This window comes from Medicago sativa, chromosome 1, assembly GCF_051527215.1.
Source record: "Medicago sativa cultivar Bolivia chromosome 1, Bolivia_mono, whole genome shotgun sequence".
NCBI lineage: Eukaryota > Viridiplantae > Streptophyta > Magnoliopsida > Fabales > Fabaceae > Medicago > Medicago sativa.
The window spans coordinates 53,381,080-53,404,369 of NC_140749.1; the positions used below are offsets into that span (position 1 = coordinate 53,381,080).

Below are 23,290 nucleotides of genomic sequence, written 5' to 3' on the forward strand. Positions count from 1 at the left end.
TGTAATTGTACTTTTGTCAACTATTTTATCACTACTAGAAAAATAGTTATCTCTTTACAAAAATTTAACTTTTTGATCCGAATAAATTGTGATTTATTGTTTCAATTTTAAATACGAAGATAAAACACCACATATAGCAAAATTCTAAATAGAAGCAAACAAAAACAATGATATTTGAAAAACATGTGAAAATGTAAAAACTTTCTAAGGAATTTTAAATAAAATGTAGCCTTTGCTTAGTAAAATATCCCTTTTACTCTGCTTCGTTTCACGAGTTAAAATATTCTCAATTTCTTCTATCTGAAGATATAAAGACACAATAAAATTTTAAAATAATTAATGACTATATTTTATTTGTATTTTTTCTAGATGACAATATCCATCTATTTTTATAAATGGAGATGATTCTAACTCCCATTAGAGTGTACCTTTTTATTTTCATTAAGTCAGATCAGGGGTGCAAATAATAGTTCCATAGTGTTTCAATTTGTATAACCGAGCCTATATAAATCAAGCCCATTTCATAATCATCTTCTTCGCTTCAAACCTAAAACCCTTGTAAACCCTGCTCTGCTTCTTCTTCTTATTCAACCCGCCTCAACCGAAACGCAAACGCAAAAGCTACTTTCTTACCATAACAAGGTAAGAACTTCTCGAAATAAGCCATGGCACCGCGTTCTGAAAAATCGCTTAAGCATAAGAACAATGATAAACCTAAAATCGATAAAGCTTCTAAGAAAATTTCCAAACCTAAAAGCGGCGACGTTGTGAAGAAGTCAGAATCTCTCGCTATGCAGCTTGAAGATGAAGTTCCTGATTTTCCACGAGGTTATCAATGATTTTCTCTCGTTTAGTTAATTCTGCTTCAGTTATCGTTAATTTGATTTTAATTTCTCAGTTTTTGTTGATTTGGATTTGAACGTGGATTTTAGGCGGTGAATTTAAGGTGAAGCGAAGTAGGGATGATTATGACAAATTTGGCGATGATGATGACTCGAAGAAAGTGTGGAAGACGAAAAAGAAAGGGAAAAAGGTGTTTAAAAAGAGCGATGAAGCTGAGAGTGATTGGGGCTTACTTTCAGGTGCTGGTATCACCGGAAAATTGCCGCGATATGTCAATAGAGTTACTCTCAAGGTAACATGAAGTGATTTTTTGTAATGGAGTATGCATTTTGATTATCAATTTTATTAAATTTTGAATTTTACTATGTATTTTATGTCAATAGAGTTACTCTCAAAATGTTAGCTATTGCATTTTTTTAGTTTGGTGTAATGAATGGTTTATTAATCTTTGTATAAAGTTGAAATTTAATCAGTAACTCTAGTAAGTACATTTTGGGTTTCACGCGTGAAATCACTGAGTCACTGTGATTTTGGTGGACATTGAGATACCAAACACGCACTAAAGAACACTAGATTTACTAAGAAACTCAGTAAGTACATTTTAGGTATCACGGGTGTAATCATGGTGAGTCGATTTTTCAAAATCACAGCGACAATTTTGGCAAACATTGTGATACCAAACATGCACTAAAGAACACTAGATTTTGCAAAATCACGGTGAGTCGATTTTGCAAAGTCACAGTGACAATTTTGGCAGATATTGATACCAAACATGCACTAAAGAACATTAGATTTATGATATGGATTATTGATCTTTGTAAATTTGAAATTTACTAAGTAGCTCTTAGTAAAGAACACTAGACTTATGACCTGTGTGATGCATGGTGAAGGAAGTTATGGAAACAATAATTTTAAATTTGTATAGAATAAATGTAAATGTAAATTGTGAAATGCATCTATGTGTAAATAAAGTTTTCACAGCAAAGGAGAATTGTAAGGAAACACTTTTTACTGCGAATGTTTGGCATTAAACATTTTGAGGTGAATACCATTTCATATTTAGTAGACTGCAATGCACAACCTAGGTGTGTTGGGTGTATTATTTTATTTTTTCTTTTTAAATATATGATTTAAAGTTAAAAGAAAATTCAAAGATGAACAATTGATTATATAAAGGCCAGATTGCTACAGAAACATGTGTATGATAATTTAGTTTCATAGAATAGAATACAAAAGCTGTAATTATGTCCTTTTATTTGTAAGTGATACAAATAATATATAAGATACAAATATATCTATAGCAATTATTAATATTATGATAAAGAATTACAAAAATATAATATAATAAATTAATGAAATATAATAACGTGTAATTGAAACATGTGATCACTAGGAAACAAGAAAATTTTGGATTTTATGGTTGACTGCTGAGTTTGTATATTTATACTTTATATATTTATGTCATTCTAAATCAATTAGCCGTCGAGTAATAGTTTTATCCTAATTTTACAAGCCAGAATGTTTAAATCGAGCTTTTTAATGTCATTCTGGTCTTTTTTTTTTTGAATTGTTGATGTCATACCTTGAGATTCTTTGTGTGCGTGTGCTTAAAGTTTTTTTGCTCATTCATGAATTCCAGAATATAACTCCTGGAATGAAGCTGTGGGGAGTTGTTGCTGAAGTAAATAATAAAGACCTTGTAGTTAGTTTACCAGGGGGTTTACGTGGTATTGTTAATGCTTCAGATGCATTAGATCCTATTTTCGATGACAAAACAGAGGTGTGTAATAGGCTTTTTTTTTTTGTGAAATTGCCTAACTTCATAATAATTTTTCCCTGTTTTGGCTTACCTCTGTTTCTCTCTCTGTATCATCAGGTTGGAGAAAGTTTTCTCTCTAGTGTATTTTGTGTTGGGAAGCTAGTTTCTTGCATTGTGCTTAGATTGGACGATGACAAGAAAGAGAAAGGACACAGGAAAGTTTGGCTTTCTTTGCGTCTTTCTTTGTTGCACAAGAACTTCAACTTGGATGTTGTCCAGGAAGGCATGGTATGTCATTATTATATGTATCAAATTATTTGTAATTCAATTTATTTTCATTCTTGTCATCCAGCGTAGGATTTAGTTAACTGCTATGATTTTAAGGTGTCATCAATTATGACATGCTTTATGTGATAATTGACATGAAAGAGGTTTCAAATTTTATGTGAGAAAAAGGTACGAATCAAGACTAATGAAAGTTTTTATGTACAACTATAAGACCTACAATGTTGTATGAAATGTAGTGTTGTTGACCAAAAAGCCAACTCAAGAATAAACACTTTGTAAAAGATATGAGAATTTTGCAGTAGACGAGTGAAAATATTAGACGAGACTGGATTAGTCGTGATAAAATTAGAGAGAGGTGGGGTAACACCTCTTATAGAAAAGACGTGATAAAATTAGAGAGTTGGGGTAACACCTATTGTAGTAAATTTGGGTAAATCTCAACTAGGGTGGTTTGGACATGTGTGGGTGGAGAAGACCTGTACATTTTGTAGTAATGAGAGTATATCACATGGATGGTAGCCGCCAATCACTAGAAGCAGAGGAAAACCTAGAAAAATTAAGGAGAAGCCATTAATAAATACATAGAGGCCAAAGGTTTTATTATAGATACGGTTTTTGATAGAGCATTAAGGCATCGTTTGATCCATGTTGCCAGCTGTACCTTGTGGGACACGACTTGGGTTGTTCTCATTAATTATGATGTAGCTAATGAAAAATGCTATTAAATTCTTTATGTTTAAGAATGTTCTCAATGACATTTGAGAAATCCTATGCTTTTAAATCTTTTATGTAGAGAGGTCCAAGGAGTAGAGGAAAGCCGATCAAAATTAACGAGAACCTATTAATAAATATACGTAGAGGCCAAATGTTTTTCTGTAGATGTGGTTTATGATAGAGCATTAAGGCGTCGTTTGATCCATGTAGCCGACTCTACCCTGTGGGAACGACTTGTGTTGATGTCGTTAATTATGATGTAGCTAATGAAAAAGGCTGTTCATGTTTAAGAATGTTCTTAATGGCATTTGAGAAATCATATGCTTTTAAATCTTTACCTAGAGAGGTCCAAACACATTCTATACTTTTAAATCAGCTATTCGCATTCTAACAAGCTTTAAAAAATTTCTCTGCTGTTCATATCTTACACATTCTATTATGCTATTTCTATTCATAATGATAATTGCAATGCATTTCATATTATAATTTGATGTTGCTCATGGTCCATATGCCATTTTCAACTGCCTGAGTGTCATAGGACTTAGTGAGAGATGCGGATTTTGATTTTTTGCACTATATATATGTATATTCAGGTCCTTGCTGCATATGTGAAGAGCATCGAAGATCATGGTTTCATTCTTCATTTTGGTCTGCCTTCTTTCACGGGATTCCTACCTAAAGGTAGCACTACAGCTAAACACCAGTGAACTGTTGCAAAATGATGTTGATTTATCTTGCTTTGTATGGGCTTAATTTATGGTTTTCTATTCCATTTAATATTTTAAATGCTTGCAGAAGGCTGGAATGGAGAAGTTAGAATTGGGCAACATGTGCAGGGATTGGTTAAGAGTATTGATAAAGTTCGTAAAGTGATTTACTTGAGTTCCGACTCTGATACAATGTCCAAAAGTGTGGTATGATTTCTTTTTATTATTTATGTCGTCTAATATTATCTTTCTTTTATTGTTCTCATTTTCCATTTCGATTGATCATTTTCTTTGTGGATTTGGTACAGACGAAGGATCTCAAGGGTATGTCAATTGATCTTCTAGTTCCAGGAATGATGGTTAATGCCCGTGTGAAGTCAGTCCTTGAGAATGGTGTTTTGTTATCGTTTCTCACATACTTCACTGGAACCGTAAGTGCATCCTGCAATTCTATTAGTAGGAATTCATAAAGGATAGTTATAGAAACTAGAGATTATACTAAGAAATAGGGATACCAAGCTCCATACAAGTAGAGGTAGTCTGGGGTAGCCCTCGTTAATGTGAATTGGAGAAGAATGTATAGCCAAAAATTAACAATGGATATATTCTACTGTAAAAATAATAGTTTCTTCTATTAAAACATATCAGCTCATTCTTCTTTTTTTAAATATGCTCGTGTTAGGGGTCTATCAGACAATTTGAGTAAATAGTTTATTTGTAGCAAACCTAATATACCTACAAAACTAATTTTTGAGTCTTTTAATTGCAGGTTGATCAGTTTCATTTGCAAAATTTATATCCTGCAACAAACTGGAAGGATAAGTACATTGAATCTCAAAAGGTACTTTATAACTTACCTTTGAATGCAACAACTTGCACCACACTCAATGTTGGACATCATATCCCACTACTTATCCTAGTTATTTGCTTGATGCACCTTAATACTTCTGTTGCAAACTCTTTTTGTACTATGTAGCAGTTTAATTTCTGTACTATGTAGATTGTGTTGCTTATACCTTTGTATTAATTTCTGTACCTTAGACATTCACACATTTCTGTTTGAGATACTGTTCACGTGTTCTCAGATGATGCTGTTATGCGGGGTTAAAGTGGCATTTCTATATTTTAAGCTCCTTTTATGTTATCTAGGTTGTTTGTCGGATATTATTCATTGATCCATCAAGTAGAGCCGTTGGTTTGACGCTGAATCCACATCTTGTTCAGAACAGGGCTCCTCCTTCAGTAAGTTTGGTTGTCTTAAATTGTTACTGCTCGGATATTTCATCCCTTTAAATAGATGCTATCTTTTTTTTTACTGTTGTTCCCAGTAGTAACCATCCAATGTGGCTACATTTATGCATGTCCCGTGTCTAATGTTTCCGAAGTTAGATAGTTATTGAATATGATTTGGAGAAACTCCGGTAAGCAAAAAAAGGAAATAATAATATGGCCTAATCTGTTAACTGAAGGAAATTCCCCAATGGTTTTGATACAATTGGTAGGGCTTCCAGGACACAGGATTCACATTCACACAAGTCTCTACTTCAACAATGTTATTTCCCATGAACCAATTTATGCAATACATAATTTCCTTGCACACAAGTAGTAATGATAGTCTCAACTCTTTCTGTTAGGTCACAGGGAGCTTAAAAGGATGATAAGTTCTCAGATAAATGGTGTCTAGTAAAATATTGTCGAGTCTTATAATCATATCCATATATGAATTCCAACAATTTAAGTGGTTTATATTTTGTTATTTTAATTAAAAATCCTATTGACCCTACGGTAACAGAAGTAGGACTAGCACTAATACACACTACCATACTGGTGTGGAAACATTCCATTGATGTTTTCATAGTAAGGTTAAAGTCTGTGTGAAATTTTATTTGTTGGTTTTTGTTAGGTTTAGCTTCTTTGGTACGAGCAGTAATTTAGTTATGCGTTGCTAGTTTGCCTGGTTTCCTTGACATAAGTTTTTATTTTTATTTTTTTTTATTTTTTAAATGTTTCTATTTTCATCAACCGTTGTTGGATATTTGGCTAAGGCAGTTTTCTGTTAGTTTACGTTTATAATCTTGTATGCCATGTTAGTCTGAGGAATCAACATTGTTTTGCAGTATGTTAAAATTGGAGATATATATGACAACTCGAAAGTTGTCAGGGTAGATAAAGGATCGGGACTATTGCTCGAAGTTCCATCAATTCCAGAGTCAACCCCAGCTTTTGTCAGTGTATGTTGCTTTTCGATAACTTGTAATGTCACAACTTAAATATGAAATTTGAATGGCCTTACCCAGTGAGGACAAATAAGACTGATTATTGAGTTTATCGTTGACAGATATCTGATATTGCTGAAGAAGAGATTCAAAAGCTTGAGAAAAAGTACAAGGAAGGAAATCATGTTCGTGTTCGGATTCTTGGGTTAAGGCATTTGGAAGGACTTGCTACAGGAGTTTTGAAGGTTGTAATTAAATGATTAGAATCACTTTTTATATAATAGTACTACACTTGCAGACACGCTTTTTATCATCTTGTGAAGGATTGTTATTTATTTAATTATTTATGATTCATGATCCTTGTTAGCAGACCACCTTAAGTATATACCCAACTCCTAATACATGCTACACTTAGTTGATCTACTATGTCCTATGTGTCTGAACATCGGTTTTCGTTGAATTTGAATTTAGTTTTTCCAGTTTTAATTTTACGGTTTTGTACCCTCAGTCTAATTGCTGTAGAATGCGTACTCAGGTCATCTATTGTTTAGATTCCTAACATCATCACACAGTGGTATTAATGTTTTTTTAGCTAATATGTTTTTGTTTGCTTATGGGCATTTGTACTTCTAGTTGCATGGTCTTATAAGGTATATAGGCTTTCTCACTTTCAAGAGTTTCTCAATGCTTATGACCGTTTTGAAATTAATCGCTTCATCAGTGAATAGACATTAATCTCTTATTTTAAATTTTCAATCCTTAGATGCATTATTTCAAGCCTTGGAGACTAAATTCTTTTTGAGTTATATCGAACTTGAATATTGGTAACAATGAACCTTGATTATTAGCTTTAAACACATCTCTAATTGTGTATTCTATTTTTGAGCTTTTATATGGTCATGGTATAAATTTCTTGTATTGTTTTGCTCAACTTCGACACAGCCGCTATACCGCTACTTGCTGTGCTCCACTATTTGATTGCATAGCTTAGTAGAGTGTTTTCATTTCATTATCTTATGTTTTCACATCATACAGGCTAGTGCTTTGGAAGAGGCGGTGTTTACTCATTCTGATGTCAAACCTGGAATGGTGGTGAAGGCTAAGATTCTTTCAGTTGACAGCTTTGGTGCTATTGTACAAATTCCTGGTGGTGTGAAGGCACTTTGTCCTCTTCGACATATGTCGGAATTGGAAATTGCAAAGCCCGGGAAAAAATTCAAGGTTCTATTGTAGCTCCATATGCATCTTATTATTGTCATTTTTTGTTAGTATAGCCCATTGACTTGTTTTGTCCCAAGTCTGAGATAGGATAGGTGGATTCTATGAAGCACGTTGTACGAACACGAGCACGACATGTACACTGGAATGTAAAAACCGATAAGAATTTGAAAAAATGACAATACAATGCAATCAGATGTGTCCGTGTCGTGTAGGTGTCGGAAACTTACACGTGTTGGACACTGGATAAGCCTTCGATCATAAGTGTCGGTGCTTAAGAGGGTGCGATTCTTCATGACTGAAGTCTTTGCCTGAATTGTGGAACAGGTGGGAGCTGAATTGGTGTTCCGCGTGCTTGGGTGCAAGTCAAAAAGAGTGACAGTTACACACAAGAAAACCCTTGTATGTTTCTACTTGCAACCTTTTCTTTCTAGTTTATTCAACCTTTAAATGTGAATAATTGAGAGTATTTATAATGATTTTTTCCAATTATCTTCTAATGTGTTTTTGTCCTTTTGACCGTCTTCGTTGAATAATAATTTTTTTAAGAGTATTGATTAATATTTTTTTCCCGCATGTTTGTTCCATATTAAATATTGAACCAGATATATGCTATTTTTACAGGTGAAATCAAAACTAGAGATTATTAGCTCATTTGTTGATGTGACTGATGGTTTGATAACTCATGGATGGATAACAAAGATTGAAGATCATGGGTGCTTTGTACGGTTTTACAATGGGGTCCAAGGATTTGCTCCCAGGCAAGTCTCTGGTTTGTTTGTTCAACAAATCTATAACTATTGATAGTTAATTTTGTCTTGATCGCAATTATATTTTGATGTTTGGCGTCTTGAAAACTTATTGACTTTTATGTAGTATGTTGACTACATTTCACTATTGATGTGAATATTATTGGTATTCTCGATTCATGTATGATTCTAGTTCTACTTTCCATACTTACAATCCTTGCCAGAACTATCTTATTTATTGTTTTGATTTAAGAGCAGATCTGAACTCGGACTAGAGCCTGGTGGTGATCCAGGTGCAGTGTATAATGTTGGACAAGTGGTAAAATGCCGGGTTGTTAGCTCTATTCCTGCTTCTAAGAGGATCAACCTTAGTTTCATCATAAAGCCTACAAGGTTTGCTTATTTTTTATTTTCTGCTTTGCTTGTACCCTGCATCTACAAATTGTTGCTAAATTTTAAGTGTATACTTCATTTCAAATCTTCTTATGGCTGGATATCTTAGGCGTATATGCGTTGTTTGGTTTGAGAAAGTGTTTTGTTTCTATTTTCTATTTTCACTTTTAATTATAAGGGTTTGTCTAACATGTGCAAACTTGCACATGATAAGGATATTAAAAGTAGCAACTTTTTATTGAAAACCACAATTATTTATTAAAAAGTTATATATCTAATATAAAATGCACAAGTTCCTATACAAACTTACTACTTTAAACTTCTTATCATGTGCAAATTTGCACATGTTAGAAAAACCCTAATTATAAAACCATAACATAACATTGTTTTCAAAGATTTGTACGGGAAGTACCAAAAACACTTCCATTAGTGTTTTTGCTGTTTCCTGTGCAAATATTTGAAGATAGAAAATAATATGAAAACAAAATACTACTTAGTGCTTTCACTTTAAATGTGAAACTATCTGCCTAGTTATGCAATGGGCTATGATTAAAATATACAAACAGGCACTGCCTTGTGTTACATTCGTTACAAATTAAGGCATTGTGATTTATGACAATTGCGACAATTCAATTGATAGGGTTTCTGAAGATGATTTTTACATTTGTTAGAAGTTATGCTTATCCATTGTGTTAAATCGTATGACAGGGTTTCTGAAGATGAAATGGTTACATTGGGCAGCATTGTTTCTGGAATTGTTGACAGAGTAACATCTAATGCGGTAGTTGTTTATATCAAAAGTAGTGGTTTCTCTAGGGGTACAATATCTATGGAGCACCTGGCAGATCATCATGGTAACAATTCCCTTATGTTTGATTAAGTTTTTTTTCCATTGTCGCTTCCTCGTAATGGAATTACTAATTCTAGCTACATACATGCAGGGCAAGCTACTTTGATGAAGTCAGTATTGAAGCCTGGTTATAATTTTGATAAACTACTGGTTCTAGGTACATTCAAATACATTCAGCCTGCTCTTATTGTGCATTTTTCTAAGCACCCTGTTCTAGATTTAAAAATCATAGTTATTGATTATGCTCATGTCCATACTCTATCATTCGTGTTTGCTCACATATCCTGATAATGTGCCTATTTTTGTGCATTACTTGTTCTATCCACATGCATGTCAGCCAACAACTTTCTTGTTTAATTTCCTGTTTCCACACCAATCACCCAATAGCATTGCAGTGCTAATTCATCTTGTATTTGAACTCTTACTACCCGATGCAATCAAGAATCTGATACCTGAGTGTTGCTGATAAATATGCATGGTTTTTTAATAATTGTTTGTGTGGATGCCCTTTTGTTGGCATTTGAAACTTCTTTTTTGCCATGTATTTTCAAGTTGTAGTCATTATTTACAATGCGAGTAGTGCTCATACGTAGATACTTAACGAACTAATTCAGTTACAGTAAGTTAGGAACTAACAAGCAATATATTTGGACTTACAATACTTTAAGTAGCTAAGATTACTCTGCTACATTCCAATATTATGTTTCTTGTTGTTATTTGTGTCGTTGATCAAATTTGATGGTGTCTTTAAGCAATGCTTTTTAAGTATTAATGGTGATTATCTTTAATTTGAGAGCTTTTTCAGTCTTGATCATATCTGTGTATATTAACAATTATTTACGTTGAAACTGCTGCTTTAGTATATTTAGTGTAGCAATCACTCCAGATTCAACTACAGGGATCATAATTATTGATTTGCTGTCTTTTTGTACTGAACTTGTACATGTGATAAAGTGTGAGAATTAAATGAGACATCAGTTTTTTATGGCATGACTTATTCATAATTTTATTCCTTCTAGAATCCTCTTTAATTCGAATGGGTATCACTAACTGTATGTAGTGTGTGAAACAGAAAATATTTTCTTTGATGCTATTTCCTTGATAACTGCACGGTTTAGTGTCATTAGTCTCTCATGATATTTTTATTTTCTGTCATATATAATAATATAAATGTCTCATTTAATACATGTAGATTTTAAGGGGAACAATATGATTCTGTCGGCCAAAAGTTCACTTGTCAGATACGCTCAGCAGATTCCTGCAGATATTAGTCAGATGCATCCTAACTCAGTTGTACAAGTAAGTGATGACATCAAACAGATATGAACTGCTTCCAGTACTTTATTGATAGAGAAGTGAATCCTTTAATTAATTTAGTTTTTTTTTGGTTGCCTGTGATACTATTGTTGATTTTTCCCTTTTTCTTTTGCTGTATAAATTGTGTGGAACAGGGCTTTATATGTAACTTAATTGAGACAGGCTGCTTTGTTCGTTTCCTTGGTCAGTTAACCGGCTTTTCTCCAAGAAATAAGGTATTTCATTTTTTTTAAATTATCCGTGATCCACCCTTTCCTCTTTACGACATATTGCTTCATGTTTATATAGTTTGTGGTGTAATCATTCTGTTGAATAGGCTGCAGATGACCAGAAAACCAATATTTTGGAAGCCTATTACATCGGGCAATCGGTTCGCTGTAATGTATCCAATGTTAGTATATTTTCAAGTTGTTAAGTTTAAAATTTGTGAAATCTTAGTTCAGGTTGAAACAAAAATTAACTTTTAATTCTTTTTCCTGACAGATTAACGGTGAAACCGGCAGAGTAACAGTCTCTCTAAAGCAGACATCTTGTTCTTCAGCAGATGCATCATTTATTCAAGACTACTTTCATATGGATGAAAAGGTACAAACAATCATCATATATCTATAATACTATTGATCGTCTAATAATTACCATTCTACTTAAATTGTTTATGCCTTATATAGTGCACCCATGCACACAAAGATATCTATCATTGTACTGTTCGCAAACATTGGAGGCCTCTAGGATGAGCATCAGATGCCATATAAACATTGTTGATTTACTCATTCCCTGTCCATGCCAAATGTTTCGAAACGTGGAATTAGATGCCTTGAGTACTGATGTTCATCTAAATTTTCATAATTTCATTTGGTTCATTTATTCTAATTAGAAAATCATCTTGGGGCCACTTTGTCCAGTAACTAGATGAACATATATATACATATATATATGTTATTTTTCAAAGTCGGTATATATATATATATATATATATATATATATATATATATATATATATATATATATTTACAAAAGTAGTTCTATGAATTTTTATTTGTAACACTTAAAAATCATCTTATGCCGCATTAAATTTTGGCTCGTTCTAGCAATTTTTCTTTTGGTTGTGCAGCAGTATAATTATATTATTTCCATATCTTGCATTTGTAATTTTTTCATTATTTCTGTATCCTTATTATCAATTCTTATCTTAGTATCCCTTTTTCTGTCACTTCTGATCTTTTGTGCATCTTTGAATCTAGATTGCTAAGTTGCAATACACGAACCCCAGTGCATCTGATTTGAAATGGGACGAAAGATTTAATATTGGCACCGTTGCTGAAGGGAGAGTTGAGGATGTTAAGGATGTCGGAATTGTTGTTTGCTTTGAGAAGTACAATGATGTTTTTGGTTTCATTACCAATTACCAGCGTAAGTTCTCTCCTTTTCACTTGTTATTTAATTATTACTAAATATGTTTGGATGATGCTTACTTAAGTGTAAGTACTAATTCTCATTGTGATGTGAACCCCCAGTAGGTGGAACTGTTGTGGAGAAAGGCTCTGCAGTGGAAGCATTTGTTCTTGATGTTGCAAAGGCAGAACGGCTTGTTGATTTAACTCTAAAACCAGAGTTCATTAATATATCTAAAGAAAGAAGTTCCGTAAGTCATACCAAGAAAAAGGTTGAGCATCTGTTTTCTGCATGGCAAATAAAGCTGATATAAATGTGTGTGGGTGTATATATGTATGTGTGTGTGTGTGTGTATATATATATCATGCTACCATAATGAATTACTCCATCCGTTTCTCAACTGTTGCTGTTTTACAGTTTTAACGTTTAGTATTTATTTCAAAAAATATTGATGTTTTAGATTTTCAATGTTTAATTAATGCTTTTATCTTTCTTCATTCAACTATACCTTCAATTGGGGAGATAAATTAGAAATCTGTAATGCAATGAATACCAGATTGTAGGAGGTTAAATAAGGATATTTTAGTTGAACTACATGTTTATTATTTATTAATTTGTGTGTACTATCCTTAAACATTTGTAATTAAGGATTTTATCGATGGATACAATCTTATCCCAATTTTCATTCTTCACTATAAGAAACTGTCATTTTTTATTCAAAGAAAAAATTGGATTTTTTTTAATGTTATGATTAAGGATTTATTCTGAGCATTCATTCTTGTTCTAAGAAGGATGACCTTGTGAATTGAGCTTCCTCCATCTTTCATTCTTAACCTACTTTGACCAAATCAATATCATATCTTGGTTCCAGAAACGTCAAAGGGAGGCTTTGAGGGACTTGGTGTTGCATCAGACAGTGACTGCAGTAGTGGAAATTGTGAAAGAGAGCTACTTGGCAAGTGTTGATATTATTATTCAATTTAGCCACCTGTTGGTAAAACATTTTCATACATATTAACCCTTTTTTGACGAGCTTCTTGTCTGTGATGCAGGTTGTATCTATTCCTGAGAATAATTACACTATAGGATATGTACAATTATCTGACTATAATACTCAAAGGTTTCCGCGGAAACAATTCCTAAATGGACAGAGGTGAACAAAAAATGAACTCTTTCACAAGTAGTTACTCTGTTTTTCACATTTATTTTTTCTCATATCACCAAACCTTTACTCAGAGGCTGGGTCTAAGTAGTATGGTGTCAAAAAATACCAGTGTCCATTATTACGACTCTTTAAAAAGGCTATGTGATTCCTAGACTAGAGTTCTTCCTTTAGTATGTTATAGAGTTGAGTGTATTGACATATTGTATTTGCCTTTAGGGAAAGATATTTGATTGGAAATCCTATTTTGGTACCTGGAAATGCCATTTTATATTCAGTTGATTTCATTTTGCATGTTTTCATTAACACGACATATTCTTTGGTATGATTTTGCAATCCAAGTCTTGTTTTAGAGTTATGATATTTGGTTGGCGTTGCTTCATTTGTCTATTGCTAATCTGTTTTTATTTGTATGATGGTCAAATTTATATGCCTTGATAAATTTCTCAAATTCTCTTATTATGTTACATTTTGTAACATAATGTATATGCTTTTTGAGTTATTCCATTGTTGTAGATATTTCATGTTTCTGAATTATACTTTTACTCCTTTTTTCTTGGAATAATATTATTTTTATTTGAAGATAATGTTTTCAAAAGTGTGGATATAGTGGCCTAGTTTTCCACAGCTCATTGCTTCACATTGGGCTTACACATGTTGTTTTGCTTGGTCAGTGTTGTTGCAACTGTTACGGCTCTTCCAAGCCCTGAAACATCAGGAAGGTTGCTTTTACTTCTGAATGAGGTCGGGGCATCTAGTTCTAAAAGAACCAAGAAGTCTAGCTATAAAGTGGGATCTCTGGTTGAGGCAGAGGTATGTGTTTATCTAGTACATTTTAGTCTATATGTATGTATGTGTGTGTGTGTCTATTTTTATGTGTGTGTGTTTGTGTGTCTATTTTTATGTGTGTGTGTGTGTGTGTGTGTGTGTGTGTGTGTGTGTGTGGATATGTGAGTATTTGTTTAGTAGAAGGTCTTCAATGCATGTAACATTGACATTTTTTGTGATTGGAACATGCAAATTTATTTAGAACTATGATTGTTTTCAGTTCTGTATTTCTTTTATTTTTTTAAGAATGTTACATCGTAGTGACATTCAAAGTTTTTAATTGCTGCTTTAAGCTAATAAAATGTATCGTGATTGTAGAGCTTGTTATTTTTTTGTCTACTCTTATGGATACAATGGTTTTTATGAGAACATATATAGCTTTTATGTGCTATTCGACATTTGTGCTTCGTTATGGATAATTATTTCTCCCTTTAACGTCTTTGCATTTCCACTTGTATAATTGACCCTGTTCCATGGATTTTATTTTGATGACTTTGTTCAGATTACTGAAATAAAAGCTTTTGAGCTGAAGCTCAAGTTTGGATTTGGTTTACACGGAAGGGTTCACATAACAGAGGTAACTCTACTGTGTTTTCTGGTGCCAATATTTTAATTAGCATTTTAAGTTGTAGATTTGATGTCTACAATGAGCAGGGAGATGTTCTGTTGTTTTGCGGCTTTGAGTGTGTAAGATGTATGTGGCCTTACTCTGAGATGATATGCTTTTTCTGCAGTAGGAAATTGTGACCAAGGTTGCATGGCTGAGGCCTTAATGATGCAGCAGTGCTTACCTCTTTTTAAATTTGTCTATTTTGATATGTTCCTCAATAATTTGGTAACTACTTATCAACAGGTACATGATGTAAATCTTCCTGAAAATCCATTTTCTGGCTACAAAATTGGGCAAACAGTGACGGCAAGGATAGTCTCAAAGCCTAATGAGAAAGATAGCAGCAGAAATGGATCACGGTGGGAGCTTTCAGTCAAACCTGAAATGGTTACAGGTAAAGGACACTACCAGATCCAGAAAGATTTGAATGATTGAAATACTCGTAATTTGTGCCTTGAAATGCATGTACAAAAAGACTGGTGAATGTTGCAGACCGGTAATGAGTTTAATAAGCATGAAGTTATGGATGGTACATTGCACTTGCCATTTTGGTGGTGCTTGGGAGTAGATTGAATAACTAAATTCACATTCGGAAATTTTTTTACTGTTGAATTTGTCATTCTCATTATACAATATTGATATCAAATATATATATTCTTTAGAAACTAGGGCAGTTGCAATTTAATCCAAATCTGCCATCTGTCGTTGGGATACAAAATTTAAATGTTTGATAAAAGAACCCACTTATTGAACTTCATTTAGGTATTCGTTTATGCTGTTATATGCCCTAGCTTTCCTGACTTTGCTTTTCTAATGAAAATGATCAAATATTTTAATTTTATCATGATAGTATTACTTGTTCATAAAGAAAATCAATATGAATTCAGGTTCCAGTGACATACGAGACAACGTATCAGAGAAACTGGACTTCAAGATTGGGCAATGCGTGGCTGGTTATGTATATAAAATAGAAAGTGAATGGGTCTGGTTAGCAGTTTCGCGAAATGTTAAAGCTCAGCTACATATTCTTGATAGTTCTACTGAACCTAATGAGCTTGAGGATTTCCAAAATCGATATCATGTTGGAAAACCTGTTTCTGGTCATGTTCTGAGTATCAACTTGGAGAAGAAGCTCTTGCGGTTGGTTTTGCGCCCCTTTTCTACTCTCCCTTTCAGACCTAATGAGGAGCCACAAATTAATGCTGTTAATAAAGATTTGACAGCGTATATTCATGAAGGAGATAGTTTAGGAGGAAGGATTAGTAAAATACTTCCTGGTGTTGGTGGATTGCTGGTACAAATTGGTCCTCATATATATGGAAAAGTACATTTTACTGAACTTACTGACAAATGGGTGCCTGATCCGTTGTCTGGATATCATGATGGGCAGTTTGTCAAATGTGTAGTTCTTGAAGTTAGCAATACTGTCAGGGGTACCGTTCATGTTGACTTGTCATTACGTTCTTCAAATGTAATGCCTTTGCAGGATTCAGCAGATGTTCACCGCAATGGGTAAGTACTGATACTTAGTGATGGATCTATATACAAGTTGCCGTATTATTATATTTACACATTTGCAATTGCTATTTACTCACATTTTTGAGCCTCAATGATTATTGCTAATATCTAGAATGTTTCTTATTTTAAGATTTTAACATGTGATTTGACACAACAGATTCTAAGAATTGAAAATTTTCCTGAAATGTTTTTACAAATTTAAGATTTTACTGTTAAATTATTATTGTAAGTTGTTTCCATGGGCTGATTTGAAACATCTATATCCTCCCATTCATATTATGCCAACTAGTCATGTCTTTTGATGGGACCTTGTAGCTTGGAATAACATTGTTGTGTGCAATTCTTTATGCAAGTGGTCTTGTTGAAGATATGGATTTTAGATAAAGGAGAAAAATAATAGAACTTTGAATATGATTGATAATAACTTGATATTAACTTCATACTAAGTTGATATAAAAGACTAAGCACATATTCCTATTTATAAAGATATGACTCCTAAGTCCTAATGCCAATTAAATAGGCAGACCTAGGATACAAATCATAATAATACCTTAGTTATATAGAAACTAATAATCATAAGAGATAATCTAAGATACTCTAACATCACAAACTGATATTACGAGAAAAACTAAGATTCTATAACATAACATAAATATGTTATAAGAAAATTCTAATATTCTAACACTCCTCCGCAAGCTAAAGTTTAGTAAGCTTTAAGCTTGTTGGAAATATACCCTTTGAAAGATAAGACATTACAATCAGCTTTCAGGAATTGCACCTCTTTGATATTAGCCTAAACAACCAGCTTAAGTGTGGTTCATAATTTTCAGGGACTTGTGTCGTGACTCTCCCTTGACGGTGGTCTAACGACAGGACTACCAAAACCGTCAAATTAAGTGGGAGTTGTCATTAATGATGGGTGCCAATGACTATTACAAACTGATCCTACTCGATAAATTTAAGTTACTGTAACATAGCATTAAGATATAAGATATTTTCTAATATTTCAACTTCCCACGTTGAATGTGATATGGCCTGAAAAGGTCGGTTTTTTAAGTATGAATTAGGCCCAGCTCAAATTCTAAGAGTCTCTTCTTTTTATTGCGTTGAATTTAATATTTAACTGACTGGTTTTAAACCTTCAGATTGTATTATACAATAGTACGAATGTATATTTGTTATACCTGAAGGCTATTTCCAAATAAAAATGTTAATCATTAATTTTTTTTAGGCATGCTAATGGCAAATGTGTGGAGAAGATTGAGGATCTTCACCCTGATATGGTTGTAAAGGTACTTGGTTTATTGTTTCTTCAGTTACCATTGTTATTCCGGGTTTTCAAAACCTGCTTTAATGTGAGGCTTGTACATACTGTGATGTTCGATAGAGTTAAACTGTTAGTAAAGTACAACATTCATCATTTATGTGCCATACTGAAAATTTATGGCTGAGCCTGCAATGCACTGATGTCATTTTTTGTATCTTATTTTTTTCTTTTAATTATGGGATTTTGATTGTTTGTTTTTATTTAATCATGTAATCTTTTGGACAGGGTTATGTTAAAACTGTCTCACCAAAAGGATGCTTCATTGTGCTCTCACGGAAGATTGAAGCCAGAATTCTTCTGTCCAATTTATCTGATCAATTTGTTACAGATCTTGTGAAAGAATTTCCTGTTGGAAAACTTGTAACTGGCAGGTAACCATCGACCTATGGTTTCTCTTAATTTTTTAACGAGGTACTTCAAAATGTGTACTAAGGTAGTAAATAACAGGGTTGTATCGGTGGAACCTCTCTCAAATCGTGTTGAAGTTACATTGAAGACATCAACAGTTTCTAGTTCATCAAAATCTGTGATATCTGATTTGGGTAAATTTCATGTTGGAGATGTGATATCTGGCAGCATTAAGCGAGTCGAGCCATTTGGTTTATTCATTGCAATTGACAACACAAACGTGGTAATTTTACATCCTTTGATGCCATTGGCAATCCATATACTTGTAATGGAAGTGTTATAAACTAAATGAAATGATGTTTTCATTTTTTTGTGCTTTTACCTTTTAACTTTCTAACAGTATATCAGGATTTCCTTTAATTTCATGGTTTTATCATAAAACCATTTAGATATTTTTGACTCAAACTTGCAACTTTTTCTGTGGCTGTATATAATTATAATTTTTCGTGAATGTTGCTCTCAAGAAAGTAATGGTGATAAATTTGATTCTTTGAGCTCAGTTGATTATGATCTTTCAAATGCCTAGGTTGGATTGTGCCATGTATCAGAGATTTCTGATAAGCATATTGATAACATTGAAGCGAAGTTCGGAGCTGGAGAGAAAGTAAATGCAATAGTATTGAAGGTAATTTTAGTGCAAGGTGTTGGATACTTTACTGCTTTATACCAGAAGAAAATTATACGCTGCGTCTAGCTATATCAAAGTGTGAATGATTGTGTCACCTATCTTGTATAGCTTAAGTGCATTTGCACGAGACCCTAACTAAAACTTGATTTTAATGGAAATAGGTGCAAGCGTCTTGAATATCTTTGGAAAACAATGAAAGTAGTTATATTTTGGTGTATTTTCAAGGTTCCTTTTGAACATTATAGTAATGTGTTAAAATTTATTATCTCAAGATTGTGTAAAATAACTTATCTCTTTAATATAGCATTATCTTGAATTTTTAATTGTCTTGCAAAATTACTTACATTTTCCTAATATAATATTATCAGGTAGATGAAGAAAGACACAGGATTTCTTTGGGAATGAAGGATTCATATATGAGGGGCGAAACTGTGCTCCAAATACCTTTAGATGAAGGATCCGATGAACCCATTGCAGATGGAATGAAATCTATATCTTCTACAAGTAGTCGTTTGCTTGGACCCTCAAATATGGATATTGAATACGAAACTGATCAATTCCCAATTCTTTCACAAGCAGAAGAAAGGGCCTACATTCCTCCGCTCGACGTTGCCCTTGACGACTTTGATCAATTTGAAGTAAATAACACAAATAGTCATAGTGAAGAAGCTGCAAATGAAGAAGGCTCTCTAAATGAAAAGCAGAAGAGGCGCGAAAAGAAAAAGGCAAAGGAGGAGAGGTTGATATGATGCTAGTAAAATTCCGTCTGTCATTTTTTTATTGTTTTGTAAAAATATAACACAATTATGCTTGTACAGGGAGAAACAAATAAGGGCTGCTGAGGAAAGACTACTGGAGGAGGATGTACCAAGGTCTGCTGATGAGTTTGAAAAGCTGGTTAGAACTTCTCCTAATAGCAGTTTCAACTGGATAAAATACATGGATTTCATGATTTCCTTGGCTGATGTTGAGAAATCCCGCTCTATTGCTGAAAGGTACATCTTAAGGAACTATGATTTTGAGTTTGGATGTTTAATTTTTTATGGAATGAAAGCTTGACTTGTTGGCGCTAATCTGAACATGTGCAAAGTCTAATCCTAAGCTTTTGTTTGTCTTGTATAAAGGATAGATTAATGTGATTTAATTAGAGAGAGTAAAGTAAAACAAAGGGGGTTGATTTTATCCCCGACAGAAAATGATAGAAACAGCACGACATCCACGAGCAATAAGCTGGGAGCCAAAGAGGGCCCCCATACACTCAATGCTCGTTCGAAATCTAATCCTTAGCCAGAAGAGGCTTTTAATTTTTTGTGTGTGTTTATTTTGGCCATTGATTGGGCTAATTCAACATGTTTTGGTCAGTTTATGTTTGAATATTGAACCTTCAGCAGTTGGAAGTGGATAACTGTATCATTTTAGCATGTAATCTTGTATACCAACATTGAAATGTTATATTCGAATTTAGAAGTTATTGTGGAATAATTATTTATACATCATATCAATGACAGTGCAGTTAATTGATTTTTCTCTTCAGTTTTTGTTTGCAACATTCTTTCAAACTCTAAACATTGTGTATACTTTTTGAACTGAAAAAACGGAAGTTTTTTTTTTTCCTTCCGGTTCCATGAGATTGTTTTTACCCCTTAACTTCTCACAAGATCTCATCTATGTGAATATCAAATAACTCCTTATCCTCCTGCTCTCTTGAATTTGAAGGGCTTTGAAGACAATAAATTTTCGAGAAGAGAATGAGAAGCTCAACATCTGGAAGGCCTACTTTAATTTGGAAAATAAGTATGGGGATCCTAAGGAGGTAATAAGAAAAAGAAATTTCAGCTTGTGCTGTCCACTGTTCTTGTTATGCTGAGTATACTTATTCTGAGTGTTTGTGTAGGAGGCTATTAAGCAGGTATTCGGCAGGGCTTTACAGTACCATGATCACAAGAAAGTTTATCTAGCACTTTTGGGAATGTATGAGAGGACTGAGCAGCATAGTTTAGCAGATGAACTTCTGAATGAAATGACAAAGAAGTTCAAGCATTCATGCAAAGTATTACTTCAACTTGTAAATATATATGTTACCTTTGCATCTATATGGAATTTGGAACTTACTATATAATGTGTTGCAGGTTTGGCTGAGGCGAGTTCAAAGTCTTCTGCTGCAAAAGAAAGATGCTGTTCAACCTGTTGTCAACGATGCTTTAAATGCACTTCGTGGACACAAGCAATATAAGGATAAGCATATTAAGTTCATATCTCAAACAGCAATTCTTGAATTCAAGATTGGGGTTCCAGATAGGGGGCGATCTTTGTTTGAAGGAATTCTACGGGATTACCCAAAGAGAACAGACTTGTGGAGTGTTTATCTTGATCAAGTACATCCTTTACCACTGTAGTCACTTTGTTCACTTTTGTTCACTTTGTACATCCTTTAACATTCTCGTGTTTTTGACAGGAGATTCAACTTAAAGATACAGACTTAATTCGAGCACTTTTTGAAAGGGCAATCAGTCTGAGTCTCCCACCTAAAAAGATGAAGGTGTGTACATATGTGATTTTGTTGGTATTTTTATTCTGTTAAAACTTACTTGAAACTTATTCCAAAAAAAAAAAAAAACTTACTTTGGACTTTGTTATCTTGATTGGCAGTTCTTATTTAAAAAGTATCTCGATTATGAGAAGTCACAAGGCGACGAAGAACGAATTGAATCTGTGAAGAGGAAAGCAATGGAATATGTTGAGAGTACTATGGCTTGATTTAAAATCACTGCTTTAGTTCTGAATTTGCAGCTTGCTACCATTTTTGAATTCTAAGTGGATATCCAAAGACGGTCTATAGCCAGATAACTAGACCGTATAACTTTTTTGGAGTCATCGGGAAACAACGTGAATCTTAGTTTGAATGCATCTGTACATTAACACTACAAATAGTGCTAATCGGCTTTCAGCAGCACAGGAAGGGTGCATGGATGTGAGCTTAAGGTAAGCATCAAATGTGCACAGCAAGAGAAAGGCATAGCCTTGATAATTTTGGTTGCTAATTTAAGAATGAGACTGATGATTAGATCGGAAATATAGATTAATGTATTCCTATTCTGCCTTTTGCCCATTTTTCATTTAGTTGAGCCTGTATTTTTTAAGTTTCATGCAAGATTTTTTATAAGTGAAAACGTTCATAAATTAATTTGTAAATTAGATAATGTTGTTATATTGGAATTTTGTTTTATCACAACTAATTTTATGAGTGTAACCACTATTTTCTTGTTTCTTCATGAATGTACTCCAAAATATGTTATTATAGCTCTCTATATGTCTGAAATTATCTCCTTACAAATGTCTCATTTCTTGTTCTTTCCTCTTCCTAATTAATAGTTATTTAGATCTGCCTTTCAAAAATGAAAGTAATTTAGATCTGATGTTCAGTTAACCTATTATGATTTTTGTGGGTAATCACTTTTCTTTATTTTCAATACCAACAATTTGAGATTTAAATGGCAGTAAAAATTTGAGCTTGTTGACGGTAAATGCTTTGTAGATGTGTAGAATGGTTCCCGGTTGAGTAAGCTCGGTAAACAGTTCTACAAAAAACTGCGGGATAAGTTGAGAAACTTGAAGATAATTGCTGAGTCTACCCAATATACCTATATATTTGTAAAATTATCTATTATCAAATTTTCACTTTCATATCTTTCTACTTGTCACGTGCATAATTTAACTCACTATAAAAATCAAATTTACAATAAGACTTATAAGTTATACTTTCATTCAATTAATAAACTAGGCTTCATGATGTGGGTCATCAAATCGGTTTTACAGCAAGACCTGATATTGAAAGGATACTTGTTTTGTTTGGAAGATTAGGATAGGAAATAACATGAGATGATGAATGAAGCTAATGTTTAGGATAGGAAATAACATGAGATGATGAATGAAGCTAATGTTTTAGTAAAAAGAATGAAAATGAAAATATTGATTAGAGGATGTTAATTATTTCTAGTTCATTTATGCAGTTGGTAAATTCAAAAAACGGTTCAATAAATGCATACACTTTTCGGTCACTATTATAAACAAAAATATGCTTCTTAGATTGAATGTGGTGGTCTATATATAAATATCACATACATCATTTATTGAATGAACATAAAATGCGGTTTTTTGTTATAATAATGACTAGATGGTGTATATAAGTTTAATAAGTATAACTCAATGCTACGTTGATAAAATTTCATATGTTGAAGTACAAACTTGTATCTATAATAAAAATACCTGTCACAAAAAAGGGGGAAAAAAGGTTTGAATTGTGGCCATTTGAAATCTTCTCAACTTTGATAAGAGATTCCAATTTGCTAACCTGAAGTATGAA

At 33.2% G+C, this 23,290-nt stretch overlaps 1 protein-coding gene across 1 annotated transcript; it reads left to right on the plus strand.

Moving 5' to 3' along the window:
* The first annotated feature begins 538 nt into the window (after window positions 1-538).
* Window positions 539-22,199, plus strand: LOC146955345 (RIBOSOMAL RNA PROCESSING 5). Its single transcript, XM_085721179.1, has 40 exons — window positions 539-828; window positions 933-1,135; window positions 2,483-2,623; window positions 2,720-2,890; window positions 4,198-4,285; window positions 4,400-4,518; window positions 4,620-4,742; window positions 5,081-5,152; window positions 5,461-5,553; window positions 6,429-6,542; window positions 6,650-6,772; window positions 7,563-7,748; window positions 8,073-8,147; window positions 8,370-8,506; window positions 8,753-8,887; window positions 9,596-9,741; window positions 9,829-9,894; window positions 10,930-11,036; window positions 11,189-11,269; window positions 11,371-11,445; window positions 11,538-11,639; window positions 12,296-12,464; window positions 12,569-12,717; window positions 13,318-13,401; window positions 13,499-13,599; window positions 14,283-14,421; window positions 14,939-15,013; window positions 15,290-15,440; window positions 15,934-16,558; window positions 17,796-17,856; window positions 18,117-18,262; window positions 18,339-18,522; window positions 18,826-18,924; window positions 19,296-19,666; window positions 19,746-19,922; window positions 20,644-20,740; window positions 20,822-20,977; window positions 21,057-21,302; window positions 21,383-21,466; window positions 21,577-22,199. Exons 1-40 carry the CDS (start codon window positions 666-668, stop codon window positions 21,682-21,684), a joined length of 5,742 nt encoding a protein of 1,913 aa, XP_085577305.1. The 5' UTR covers window positions 539-665; the 3' UTR covers window positions 21,685-22,199.
* The last annotated feature ends 1,091 nt before the right edge of the window (window positions 22,200-23,290 follow it).

What these genes read in the sequence shown, in the direction of transcription:
- LOC146955345 (XM_085721179.1), top strand. Translation starts at nt 666, where the DNA reads ATGGCACCGCGTTCTGAAAAATCGCTTAAGCATAAGAACAATGATAAA. An exon ending in TGATAAACTACTGGTTCTAG is followed by an intron (nt 9,895 to 10,929) that starts GTACATTCAAAT and finishes TAATACATGTAG; the next exon opens with ATTTTAAGGGGAACAATATG. An exon ending in GATCTCTGGTTGAGGCAGAG is followed by an intron (nt 14,422 to 14,938) that starts GTATGTGTTTAT and finishes GACTTTGTTCAG; the next exon opens with ATTACTGAAATAAAAGCTTT.